Below are 14,232 nucleotides of genomic sequence, written 5' to 3'. Positions count from 1 at the left end.
TATGTTGGTGTTTCTTTTACTTTTGGCAGTTACCTGTATGAGCAAATAGGAGAGGGCTGTAGTTTCAGAATAATTGTTAAAGTAACTGGCCAGTGAAAATCAAACTTTAAACTTTATTTTCTGTTAACTCATATCCAAATAATGTCGTTGACTTTAATTTCCCAGCTGTTGCTTGAGAGATAGCCATGGGATGTATACATAAACCAAATCATATTTCCAAGCGAAATAGATTACATATTTTTCAAAAACGAAAGAGCAGTGTGAAGTACAATTGTTCTTTATCTATAATTAGAAAGTTTGATAAATGAAGAAAAGTTTGACAATGTTTTGATGTATTTCTGTTTCTTTTAATGTCTTGAAAAAGGTTTTGTACATAAATTGCATTTTGCACAGTTTCAGATTCTCAGCATAAATTGATTGGGTAAGGGAATTGTTAGTCTATTTGTGATGGCAATTTCATCTACACATTTCAAAATGTAATTTATGTTACACAACTTGTGTGGTATTAGAGTTCACAAGTCTGCTATTAGTAGCCTAGCGGTTAAGAGCGTTGGGCTAGTAACTGAAACGTCACTGGTTCGAATCCCAGAACCCACTAGATGAAACATATGTCGATGTGCCCATGAGCAAGACACTTAACTCTAATTGCTCCATGGTCGCGGTCAACAATTGTTGAGACCTGTCTGTAACCTCACTCTCAAGGGGAGGGGGATATGCAACAACAACAAAAACTAATTTACAATTAACGCGTGTGGAATATGAGGATATACGTTCCCTCATATAACTGTGGGAATCACGAGACGCCAAGACTGGTGCTGAAGCTAACCACTCTCCTGTTTTATCCTTGATGCAAGGAGAGAAGAAACATGACAAAATTAAGAAAAATTCACTGCCTATATTCTCTGTGTTCATTACATTAAGCCTGGAACCACAAGTCTATAGAAATATAGAGTCCTAGATAAAGTAAGGTATTAAGATTATTGAATTGACGTCTGCGCCCAGTGGGATAGGCCTAATAGGCCCAAATGTTTTGTTTCATGGGCCATTTAATTGCGTTCACTTTCAAGCGTGCATCACGCTTGCGCACAGTACCTAGGCCATTCCCATGATTTGTAACTTGTAAGTTGAGTAAAGGGGCAGGTGGGGGGAGAGAGAGACAGACAGACCGGGAGGTTCTGCCAATTGAAATAGCTCAGTAACAGCAGCGAGTCAGAGAACCGAGCCTGCCTCTATGTCAGGGCCACTTACCTGCAAGGTGCGCAACGAAGATGATGACCATGAACGGCAAGCAGCATTACTCTATGCACCCGGTGCTGCAGGAGCCCAAATACTCTGGCCTGCACGCGAGTTCGGAAGGCATGCGCAGGGTGTGTCTGCCTGCCCCGCAGGTATGTTAGTCATTTATTTGAGGCACAAATGTATAATAAAAAAATATACATTTAAAACGTTTTTAAGTGGATCAGAAAGGACCTTATTATCCACTCCCGTCCTTGTTCTTTCTCTCTCCCTCACAACCCCTCCCTCTCTCTCATCCACATGTCTATTTAAGCAAAGCTGCTACTTTCATATTAATTTTTATGACCTGTGCTTTGAAGAGGGTTCTCCCTGTTCTTGAAATGTTTTTTAATCCTGAGTTGACAGAATTCCCCACTGACTTCAATATGCGCACTCTTGCTTGCAGCTTCAGGGCAATATATTCGGTTGCTTTGATGAGAGTCCACTGGCACGCGCGGAAGCTCTGGCGGCTGCTGACATTGTCTCTCACGGCAAGAGTCACCCTTTCAAGCCTGACGTGACTTACCATACCATGAGTAGTGTCCCCTGCACCTCCAACTCCTCTACGGTGCCTATCACCCACTCCTCCACCCTGACCCCTCACCACCACCACCACCACCACCTCAACCAGAGCTTGGAGGGGGATCTCCTGGATCACATCTCGTCCAGTCTCTCTGTGAGCGGGATGGGGGCTCCGGATTCCTCTATGATGGCCACGCAAGCCCACCAGCACCACCTCCAGACCATGGGTCACCTTCACCAAGCTATGGCCATGGGTCATCCGCACTCCTTGTCTGTGCACAACGGAATGTCGTGTGTCAACGACGTGGAGTCGGATCCGAGGGAGCTGGAAGCCTTCGCGGAGCGGTTCAAACAAAGGAGGATAAAGCTCGGGGTGACCCAGGCGGACGTTGGCTCAGCTCTCGCCAACCTGAAGATACCTGGGGTGGGCTCTCTCAGCCAGAGCACTATCTGCAGGTTCGAGTCCCTCACCCTCTCTCACAATAATATGATTGCGCTAAAACCTGTACTCCAAGCCTGGCTCGAGGAGGCTGAGGCTGCTTACCGGGAGAAAAACAGCAAGCCAGACCTTTTCAATGGCAACGAACGCAAACGAAAACGCACGTCGATAGCCGCACCTGAGAAACGATCTTTGGAGGCATATTTTGCTATCCAGCCCCGTCCCTCTTCGGAAAAAATTGCTGCAATTGCTGAAAAACTGGACCTTAAAAAGAACGTGGTTCGTGTGTGGTTTTGCAACCAACGGCAAAAACAGAAAAGGATGAAATATTCTGCTGTGCATTAGTTCACATAATGCCTAAAATACGAGATTTTGAAGAGAGAACGGCGATCTATCAACATCTCATGTCCGACTGGAATTTACTACTGAGACTCTATAGGATTTATTTAAATTGAAATTATTTCGTTCACTTTTTTTGTCCTGTTGTTTAGTTTGGAATTAAACGTATCGTGCTAAAGATCTCTTGGAGGAAATTTGTTGTTGATTTTATGACTGCCTATGACAACTCTTCAATTACAGAACTAAACTATAGGGCCTAACAAATAGAGGGAGAAAATGACTTCTCTCTCATGTGATATGTCCTGTTGAATGCTCATAAAACCTGTTAGTTGTTTGGACAATTGAATCAATGAATTACACCAACCATTTTCACGTTTAAGATTCATATTTAAGATGGAATGAATGTGTGTTCACTGCATAGGGGTAACACAACCACCCAACAAAATATGTAAATAAATGTGCTCTCTTTGTGAACTAACTGAACTTTATTCACCGTTGTGTGTAAACGAGGCAAATACTATTCACAATATTTATGACACAACACGAGTTGAGTTTTTTTAATAGGCTAATTTTAAATAAGGCATGTCATACCGGCATTTGAAGGCTGTTATTTTGTCATGGCCTATTTTGATGTGAAAAATGTAAAACAGTTTGGAGTATCACTGAAATACTATGAGTATTTTTCTTCACTCTTGGATTTCACTTGACAAAATGTGTGAAGTTCAAACTTCATTAATAAATCATTGAATATTTTCTCAAATTCCATTGAATCAGCAATTTATTATTTCGATAACATTTTGTAGGATTATTTTGTGTTTTAGTCAATTGTAGAGAATTAGACATATGCAGGCTATTACCATAGGCTATTACCAATTTAAAAACATTTAGGTTGAGCTTAAAGTAATTTTGCCATTTGTGTGAGGTTATGATAGTATTGTATTTAACTATCTATTTTGTTTCTCGGGTTGGAGTAAAGGAGTATTAACTCGGGGTTTGTTCCTGGTCTGAATAAATCCTGCCTCAAGATACAGGCGATAAAATCATTGTAAAACCATGAGTTTCACAGAGAACATGACTTGTTTCATTTATGAATTCCCAACTCTCTGCTGCGATTAAAAACGAATCATATGGCACATAAATATGATTGAAAAAAGTACACATTTCATTGCTGAATGATAAACCAAAGTCAAACACAATGCAACAATTATATGCAGATATAATTTATATAATTTATGTTTTCCTTTCATTGACGCGCTGTTACCAGGACCTTGGTCCTAATTAGATTAGTTAATAATTAATGGCCTTGTGTCACTGGGTTATATCGTGGGGTTTGAAATTATTAAGTAATGATGATGCAATATTCATTATATATTGGTATAAAACGAAGCTTGGAGCTGTGCGGAGGGCTGAGAGTGTATGGGAGCTCGTGACTCGAGGGATAGAGGGGACTCTCACAATGTCAGGTAAGGATTTGAAGATTTCAATTTATCTTTTAAACCAGTACGAAAACCAAGATAATTTTCCACCGTTTTTATCTGTGTGTAGTTCCCCCTGCCCTTTATATTCAGAGTTTTTGTACTCAAGTTAAATATATTGTTATACTAATAACAATACAATAGGAGTTTGAAATAGTATGTGAAACTACTATTATTGTTTGAACTTGTAATTATACCAACTGACTTCATTATATTTGTCTTTATTCTCTTCCTGATGAATAAGTGCAGTTTTATGAGTCATTTAGTATTGGATACTTTTTTTTGTAAAAGTGGAACAGCAGGTCTAGACTTTAAATAAAATCATTATTTGATTCGATGTATATATTAATTTGAAGTAAAAACAAAAACATATTGATAAAAAAATATATTATTTTGTTAAATATACTGTATGTTATTCACTATAACCTGAAGTTACAGGCCACACGCTATTCTCCCAAGTGTAATAGGCTCTCCTCTGGATATTTTAGCCAGAGGATCAATATTTTGCATTTGAAAATAAAATCAGTGGATTTGTAATATTCTCTTTGATCTTAAGATTTGATTAATTGCTTAGGCAATGAGTAATTTATTTTAACAAAGAAGAATTTGAAAGAGGGGCAAAAGCAACATAATATATCGTCTACTTGCTCATGATGATAACCTAATGGAATTTTTCTCTCTTGTTCTGTGTCTTGGGAACATGTGATATGTGGCTGCAGACGGTTTTAAATCAGGATAAATAAGCTTCACCAAAAAGTGAAATGCTTATATTGTTCAATCTAACTGTTTTGTTATATTATAACCTGAAGTTACAGGTTATTGCATGCGTTTCTGTTTTATTTTTTACAAACTTTAGAGAATTTCAGAATATATTTGATCTTCCACTGTCTGAAGTTTTACCAAATTAATGTTAAAGAAATGACTTGGAGAGGAAGGTTAAATATTTTTGGGGCCAGGAAGCGTGTGTAAATTATTGATCGCTGTAATACCCCAATTGATATCATAAACCTCTTGCTATGAGGTAAGTTGAGCTGAAGGTTAGCAAAGACAGGGAGCATGTGGCGAGTGAGGCCCGTTCTATTATTAATTCCCAGTTGGAAGGTATTGCAATTTCTCATGCAATAATTGAGCTGCATTACCCCTGTATATTTATTTATTAAACATTCCTATGTGCATTTTCACTTCAGTTCAATTGCAAATTTGCTGCGAAATATAACTTACATAAATAAGACTCTGAAATCTTAAGAGTACTTATACAAAGTCAAGGAACAATATTTTTTTATGAAAAATGTAAGATATTGCATAATTAACTTAGATAACTTTACTTATAAATAGATATTTTGACCACATCAATTTAATCATCAAATATTACATTTTGATGTGGTGGGTGGTAGGCTTGTTATGTCTGCATTTGTGGGTGTGAGTGAGTGTTTGAGAGAAAGAGAGACGGGGAGGGAGAGAAAGTTAAGTTTGCTTGGGATGTTTTCATGGACTGGAGAGAGACAGTGCTCGACAGAATGGGGATGAGAGCACTGTTTAATTGCGGCAGACTGACTCCCGGACGGTGTTCTGCACTGCACACCCCACCCCTCCCTCTTAGCCTATCCTGGGTGGTTGTTGAGTCTTCGGCAGTCCCTGTGAGGAGAGCGAGTGGGGTAGGTAGGGGCGATGGCAGAACCAAGACACCGCAATCTCAATTATTCATAAAGTGCCAGTAGCAACAAATGAGAATGTGACTAATGTGGAGGCAGACAGCTACCTCTGTGCATTTTATTAGTCTTCTCCTATTATTATCACATGCCAAGCCATTCCAGGCCTCAGCCCACCAGTGGCGATTCTAGACCATTTCAACTGGGGGGGCCAAGCTGGGGCCAGTTGTACTGTTAGAGGGGCCAGTTACATTAGACGTTATTGTTGTCATATCGCTTTCTTCACTGCATTGCAGGCATTAGCAGGCAAAAGACCATGTTCATAATCATTAGTGTTCTGCGTTGCCACTGTCTAATAACTGATGTAAAAAAAGAACAATAGCAAAAATTATTTCATACTCCACATTTAGGGGGGCCACAGGGGGGTCCAAAATTGTTGTCACAGGGGCACTGCCCCCCCCCCCCCAAAACCGCACCTGCAGCCCACAGCTCTTCCAAAGCATGTCATCGAGTCATCCAGAGGGATTCTGTTACTAGGAAACATGAGGCTGCCCTTCAAATGTGAACTTTGTGCGTCCTCTATTCCTTCCATGTCCTTCCTCTCTCTACCCCCACTTTTCTTTGACTCAGCTTGGGTTTTTCATGAACCTTTCTCTCTGGTGAATGCTTTTAATTGAGATGTTTCAACAAAGGTGACCAAGGTGTGTATGTATGACAATGGATGCTTGCAATGGCATAAGTTACCAACATTATCAAAAACAATCTTTCCTACCTTGGCTACCATCATATCCATGTACATTCCTACATATTGTACAGTACTAACCAGTTGCATAGAGTACATAGGACACCCAGGTGGGGATTGTTTTTGTCACTTTTAGACTCTCTACATGTGAGGAACCTTGTTACATAAGTATTTCAAACTTTGTTCTACTGGGAAATAAAAATTTAAAAAAATTCCATTCAATCTATATTTGGGTATTTGTTTCATTAGTCCACTGTTGATACAGTCCCAAACTGTTTTGCATGTCACCAATCAAGTTTTCAAGATATAGAACTTTCAAAATACACAAAGTGTCACAGTATGATGCATTTTGCATTTGCTTTTTTTTTAAGCACACGGAAATATTAACTGGGCTACATGGAACCTCTTCCTCTCTCTTAATAGTAAACAATACAGCTAGCTGCCCAGAATCGTCTCTCTCCATAGGCTCAGGAATGGCCTCAACGTTATGCATGGTGCAGTGGTTATATCAGGCAGTTTGTCCCCTGACCTCCCACACGGATATTCTGCTCTTCATTTCAGCACCAGCACCAGTACCAGCACAACAGAGACTCACAACAGTCCAGACTAAAATCTATGGTTACCCTTGGACCGGACACCTAAATTGTACAATTAGACTATATGCAAATGTATGCTGCTGTATGTGTGCAGTTCGCTATCTGTAGTTACCATCACCGTTTGGATACAATTTGCTACTAGGGAAAACACAGTATTGAAGATACACATTTAAATCTGTTTTTATAGCTCACATGAAACGATAAATATGTGCAAAGCCAAGAGCGTAAGTATATTTTCTTTCTCCATTTTGTATTTTTGTTTTACAGTCAAGCGTATGAAACAATGCTCGAATGTCCTCTTTCACTGTGCCACCCAATTTAAACAGTCAGAGGAGAGGGGGCTTCTGGTAGGACAGACAGCCTGGGATGCCACCTGCTTAATTCACCGCCCCCAATAACAGTATTATACACCACATGCATAATTTAACAGTGCTCCATTATAAAAGTGCCCTGAGAAATGAGATTAACCCACTCAGAAATAACTCACACTGGCGTGATTTCCTCAGAAAAGCACTTGAAAGAGCTCATGAAAGCAGAAACAAGATGAACACATCTCTTCACAGTCTGTAGAAATCTTATCCAAAAAGTTAACCGAGAGAGGGAGAAAGGTAAGAAGCTTTCAAGATAGCACGGCCATCTTGTTACGTCTCTACTTTTCCAAGTCGATCACATCAGATGGGTTCACTTTGTGACCTGTGGGGTTTGACATTAAGGTTTTGTGACAACAGGCGCCCATAGAAAGCGTCCAAACCAAAGCACTAGAGTGGGCTGCAGGCACATTATTGTCAGGAGTTCATGCTGTCACTCTCCATGGACTGACTTTTGAAGAGACATGAAAACAGTGCGAGTCCATAGAGAGGCCCCGGGTTATCCTACAGCAGATGCAGTCATTGGTCCCCTGCTCCCCAGGCCTGAAGGCTGCCCTGGGGCTAAACTCCCCAAATCACAAGATGAAAAACCCTGCCAATGAATCAGGGTGAGGCATACAAATAGCTAGTATTCCTGACCTCAATTATGAGGGACTTTTATATGTGGTTCTACCTGCACAGATCAGATTCGATCTGGGAAGCCTGTGTGATCAAATTGAACTGAAGGACAGATTCCATAGCCTCTGGGCACCAGCTCATTACTGTTTTATTTGGGATTCCCTGTGGGATTTTGATCCTAACTGTACTATAGAAAGATAGATAGGGAGAGGGAAACCTTCCTTCATATTCGGTTAACACCTTATTTGGATAGTCCATCTGTAGATGTTCTAAAGCATGGATCAACTACATTCAGCTGCAGGCCAATCTTTTCTTGAGCGGATGGTCAGGGGGCCGGGAACATAATTACAAATCATTTCTAGACTGCAAATTGCCCGCAAGAAGCCCAAACAGATAACATTGAACTAAAACATAATTTTAAACCTTGCTTACATTTGTATTAGATCACATCTCTCTCTATTATGTGTGGGAATACTTTGTAACAGATTTCCAAAATTAAAATGTCTTGGAGTGGATTTTCTGGTGTTTTTACAGTCTTTTATGTCCAACAATAAATATATTTATAAAAGTCTGTGTGTTCTTGTTCAGAAAATTTTGGGGGTCAAATAAAATCACCTGCGGGTAAATTCGGCCCACGGGCCGGCAGTTGGGGAACACTGCTCTACAGACTATCAGTAACATTTCAACTATCTACTAACCATAACCTTAACGCTTACCCTTATTCTAAACCTAACCCTAGCAAGCAGTTGCTTGTCAACAGACAGTTTGTTGATAGTGTGACCATCTGTAAAGCATTTACAGATGGACTATCCAGACTATCCAAATAAAGTGTGACCTCTGCAGCTAAGCCAGAGGTTTCCTTGAGATATACAAATAATGGCAGGCAAGGATGCGCAACACTCCTGAATGTATCAAACTAAATGTAGCTCACCCATGTTTACCTTTAATAAATTATGAAATATTACGCAAAGCTGAATAATTCAGTATCTACATGAATAGAGTCATATTCTCTCTGCCTCAATGAGTTCATAGGTCAGTGAGAAGCACCACCAGCAGGCCGCAGTGTTGCACTATAAAAAGTGGCAGTGACAACAGAGGGAGGGAGCTGTTGGTCTTATTTATACTGAACAAAAATATAATCACAACATATAACAATTTCAAAGATTTCACTGAGTTACAGCTCATATGAGGAAAGTCAATTTAAATTCATTCGGCCCTAATCTATGGATTTCACATGACTGGGAATACAGATATGCATCTGTTGGTCACAAATACCTTAAAAAAAGGTAGGAGCATGGAGCAGAAAACCAGTTAGTATCTAGTATGACCACCATTCACCTAATGCAGCACGACACAAATCCTTTGCATAGTTGATCAGGCTGTTGATTGTGGTCTGTGGAACGTTGTCCCACTCCTCTTCAATGGCTGTGCGAAGTTGCTGGATATAGGCGGAAACTGGAACATGCTGTCGTAGATGACGATCCTGAGCATCCCAAACATGCTCAACGGTGACATGTCTGGTGAGTATGCAGGCCATGGACGAACTGGGACATTTTCAGCTTCCAGGAATTGTGTACAGATCATGCTGAAACATTGAGGTGATGGCGGCGGATGAATGGCACGACAATGGGCCTCAGGATCTGTCACAGTATCTCTGTGCATTCAAAGTGCCATTGATAAAGTGCAATTGTGTTCGTTGTCTGTAGCTTATGCCTGACCATACCATAACCCCACCGCCACCATGGGGCACGCTGTTCACAACGTTGACATCAGCAAACCGCTCACACACGCGCTATACACGTGGTCCGCGGTTGTGAGGCCGGTTGGATGCACTGCCAAACAACGTTGGAGGCAGCTTACAGTAGAGAAATTAACATTCAATTCCCTGGCAACAACTCTGGTGGACATTTCTGCCAATTGCATGCTCCCTCAAAACTTGAGACATCTGTGGCCTTTTGTTGTGTGACAAAACAGCACATTTGAGTGGCATTTTATTGCCCACAGCACAAGGTGCACCTGTGTAATGAGGTTTAATCAGCTTCTTGATATGCCACATGTCAGGTGGATGGACTATCTTGGCAAAGGAGAAATGTTCACTAACAGGGGAGTAAATACATTTGCTCACATTTGCGAGAAAACTTGAGCGTATAGAACATTTCTGGGATCTTTTATTTCAGCTCATGAAACCCAGACTTTACATGTAGCATTTATATTTTTGTTCAGTGTAGTAATGAGATAACACAGGAATGGCTGCATGCCAGTAGTGAAGCTCCTGTTGCCTCTACTGTATGGCCTCCCTTCAGAGCTCACTTTGCATCAATTCACAGTGATCATTGTCCAGGGAAGGGAGTGGCAAAGCGCATTCACTTCAAAAGCTCTTCAGCCCCAGCATTTACAGTATGTCCCACCAGATAGATGTAGAGCATCTCACATCAAATCATGGCTAGCAAACACAAAGTAATAGCGATTTCAAGGGCCATGAGAATACAGTTGAGTAAGATGTTAGTAAGTTTAGCAATTAATGGTCTCCCATATAGATTTCAGCTACTGTTTCACACCAGCTCTGCCATTTCAGTGGAAATGAATGACCAGTCTAACCTGTCCATTGACAATTCAAGGAAATCCTGGAAAATGTGTAAGTTAAAAACAAAACTTTAAAATTTATTTATGATTTTTTTTTATTTTAGTACAAATAAAATTATGCACATTGTTAACAGGTGTGCATTAGATCATCAATATGCAACTCAGGTAAAATAAAAAAAAGATTTAACATTATATAATTAAAATACTGCCCTTGGTAAAGTCATTTAATGCCACTAACTTACTTAAATAAAACTGTCAACAAATAAATAAGCAGATTAGCATTGTGTGGAGTTGGTGTAGATCATGGTTTGGAGTTGATTTTTTGGCCACATTCTTTTAAGTCGAGGAGAAGTCTCCTCAGCTCCACCTGGTTGCCCTCCGCCTGGTTGTCTTGGCTCTTCACAACGATGCAGTATTGCTGTAATAAGAGAGCATCAGACGTCAACACCAAAGACACTCTCTCACCCAGCGCATGTGCCTTCATTTGGTCACGTCTTCTTAAGGAGGGAGAAACCACTGCGGGTCAATGAGCTGCTTTATTAATAGAATACTTTAGTAACTTACATGTTTGTTGTAAACCCTCAGATGTCGGACAATATTTCCAAACGTGGCATTTTTCACGGAGGCCAAGATTTTCTCAGCTTCGCAGAAGAACTCCTGTAAAATAACATTTGTTTCGTTAACTAAAGTTTCAACATACTCAAGCACCATTCATATCAACACACCTTCATTTTTTGAACATCAACTGTAAATATTATTCAATTATACATATGATCTTATTAACACCAAAATGTCTAAGCGGGCAGAATATTTAATCACATCACCTTGCATTTTGTGGTGGTCCCAGTCAAATGTGTAACATCTATGAGTAATGTTCTCAGAAGATCCTAGAGTAAAAGTAAGACAATTGTGAGAGGTTTGTTGCACACTTTTAAAATGACAAAACAATAAGACAGAGGAATCCTATTGAATATAAGTACAACAATTATTATTTTTTTTTTTTAAATGTATGCATTCACTACTGTAAGTTGCTCTGGATAAGAGCATCTGCTAAATGACTAAAATGTAAAATAAGAACAGCGTGGCTCTTTGCCATTGTCAACAAGCTAACCCAAAGTTTCAGTTGTAGCTGTTTGATCAGCTCTTACCTCTGTCAGATTGTGTGTGTATTGTTCCGCCATGCTAATAATTGCCTCTAAATTGGAATGGTGATTTTTATGCTGCCGGTACGCTGCAGCGTTGGCAGGCAGAGTTCCAGAGTTAAATAGCACCATCGCAACAGAGAGAAGGATCACCGACTTCATCTTTGGTTGGGTTTATTTGCCAACGCTAAGTAGTACTAAAGAAGTCCTTGTACTTCGGAGAAGTTGAGGTGCTAGCAGGTAATAATTTAAAGCCAAATGTGAGGACTACTCAGTGAACAGATTATTTATACACAGGACCCAGGATATTTTTCCCCCACACATTTTATTGCAGTGTCAGCTGATGCAGACTCAAATATACAGTTTGAGACACATTATGAATATCTTGATTGAGATGTGGTTGATTAGCAAGCGTCACCAAGACCAGAGGCGTTTCGCCGAATACCGGATAAAAGTGGTAATCAACGACGGGGCCTCAAGGTCTTATCTGCCAATTAACTTCATCCTGTCAAAGAACAGAAATCCCTCTTAAATCAAAGGAAGTGAACAGAAACTACTATGGTCTTCTTTAGGCAGATCCCAACCCCAACTGGAATACAGTACTGTAGTGCAGTTTTTTTCTCTCAACTAAGGCATTTTATACATTTTTTAAAATTACATTTGTAGTGCCATGTGCCTATTATAACAATCATGGCCTTGATAGACTAGTATCAATCAAGTCTTTGGATGGTGTCCGACACTCAGTGCAGGTAGGAGCTGAGGGAGGAGACGCTGCACTTGGTGATCTCAGAGCACTGGTCCATGTTCTTCCTAATACGGTAGAAGTGTTCAACGTAGTTGGAACGTCCCAGGAGCTCCACAAAGTCCTCGTCATGGGTGATGATGAGCAGCTGGAAGTTGCGCTGGCGCGAGCGGCTCTTGATGATTCTGAGCAGAGAAAAGTAGTGTCAAAATATTTGTACAATAGTATTCCTATACTATTAACTTACTTTTCTTCAATGACAACACCCACTGCACGAATCCTTCCAAATTCTGCCGTCAGGTAGAAGACTAAAAAAGGTGCCACTGGCAAGCAAAAACAGCCTAAAGAAATCCTTCATCCTCTCAGCCGTAACCACCCTAAAAAGGAATCTGTTGAACTAACATGTACTTGCCTTCAAATGTATTTATACTGGGGTGGATGAACATTTTTATGATCGCCTGTGTTCAGGTAAATGAGCTGAACACTGGATGGTCTCTAACCAAAAATATTAGAATTCATGTGCGTGTCCTATATTGAACTATGCAGCTGGAATCTGGGGTATTTGTATGCCGCTGTGGTCATACATTTGGGCATGGATAGTTAGCCCAGACACCCTGGATTGCCGCTCAAGGTGCAGCCCAGCCATTTTCATGGAGCGCAGTTCGGTGTACGAGGGGGCCGAGCGCTAGAATGAAACTACTCTGGTCTTTAGGAGGGCCAAGTCATTGAGAGGTGTAGCAAGAGTCATTATACAGACATACTGCATCTTCCAGCGGGCTGGATATAAGGGCTGGTAGAGCCCCAAAGACTAGACTGGATTTGAGATGATGAAAAGACAGTACGCTAACTGCAGAGAAGGGGAGGGAGGGGGAGCTTTAGATCAATAGATATTACTTTTGTGGTCAGAGAGCCCAATGTCTGAACCAGTCAGGTTGTCTATGGTAATACCGATGGGCTATACCAGGTCTAGCGTGTGACCACGATTATATGTGCAAAGTCAATAAGCTCAGTAAAGCAAAGGGAGTCAAGCAGAACAAGGAATTCAGTGGCAAAACTGTCATTGCCAGAGTCAACATGTATGTTGAAGTCCCCCAACAGCACCAAGGCGGAGCACAGAGTGGTGATGATTTCAGTTAGAAACCCTGGGTTAGGTTTGGGACAGACAGTTCTGTCAGAAACTCTGGGTTAGGTTTGGGACAGACAGTTCAGTCAGAAACTCTGGGTTAGGTTTGGGACAGACAGTTCAGTCAAACTCTGGGTTAGGTTTGGGACAGACAGTTCTGTCAGAAACTCTGGGTTAGGTTTGGGACAGACAGTTCTGTCAGAAACTCGGGGTTAGGTTTGGGACAGCGGTAGATGAGATGATAAAAAAAAAATTGCTGGGTGATACGTTTCCAGATTGCAAAGGACTTGGCCCAGCAAAATTAGGTTACAACTAGAATTCATGTGCGTGTCCTACGCTGAACTATGCAGCTGAAATCTGGAATTTTGAAAGAATCCCATAATGTTTCTACATAAAGATACAGTGAGCTCCAAAAGTATTGGGACAGTGACAAATATTTTGTTGTTTTGAAATTATATAATGACTGAGGTTGAAGTGCAGACTGTCAGCTTTAATTTGTGGGTATTTTCATCCTTATCGGGTAAACCACATAGTCCTGCCATTTTAGGGGACCAAGAGTATTGGGCCACATTCACTTACATGTGTATTAAAGCAGTCAAACGTTAAGCATTTGGTCCCA

The 14,232-nt window shown here is 40.7% G+C and overlaps 3 protein-coding genes across 4 annotated transcripts in view; 1 reads left to right on the top strand and 2 right to left on the bottom strand.

The window, feature by feature from the left end:
* The first annotated feature begins 1,199 nt into the window (after positions 1-1,199).
* LOC106567605 (POU domain, class 4, transcription factor 3) lies at positions 1,200-3,275 on the top strand. Its single transcript, XM_014137114.1, has 2 exons — positions 1,200-1,388; positions 1,682-3,275. The coding sequence occupies exons 1-2, from the start codon at positions 1,269-1,271 to the stop codon at positions 2,579-2,581; spliced, it is 1,020 nt and encodes a 339-aa protein (XP_013992589.1). The 5' UTR covers positions 1,200-1,268; the 3' UTR covers positions 2,582-3,275.
* Positions 3,276-10,898: 7,623 nt separating this feature from the next.
* il4/13a (interleukin 4/13A) lies at positions 10,899-11,927 on the bottom strand. The gene is made up of 4 exons (NM_001204895.1): positions 11,755-11,927; positions 11,431-11,493; positions 11,171-11,263; positions 10,899-11,024 (listed from the first exon to the last, which is right to left on the bottom strand). The coding sequence occupies exons 1-4, from the start codon at positions 11,908-11,910 to the stop codon at positions 10,908-10,910; spliced, it is 429 nt and encodes a 142-aa protein (NP_001191824.1). The 5' UTR covers positions 11,911-11,927; the 3' UTR covers positions 10,899-10,907.
* A 127-nt stretch (positions 11,928-12,054) lies between these two features.
* The window catches only part of rad50 (RAD50 homolog, double strand break repair protein), a 109,722-nt gene continuing 107,544 nt past the window's right edge, over positions 12,055-14,232 (bottom strand). For both annotated transcript variants that reach the window (XM_082960228.1, XM_014136732.3), the window contains exon 26: positions 12,055-12,675. In XM_082960228.1, coding sequence (XP_082816354.1) covers positions 12,489-12,675 — 187 coding nt within the window. In that variant the 3' untranslated portion in view covers positions 12,055-12,488. The remainder of the gene's footprint in view (positions 12,676-14,232) is intronic.

This window comes from Salmo salar, chromosome 13, assembly GCF_965601325.2.
Source record: "Salmo salar chromosome 13, fSalSal1, whole genome shotgun sequence".
NCBI lineage: Eukaryota > Metazoa > Chordata > Actinopteri > Salmoniformes > Salmonidae > Salmo > Salmo salar.
Note: the sequence above shows the minus strand (reverse complement) of the source record. Positions and strands in the feature narration are given on the sequence as shown.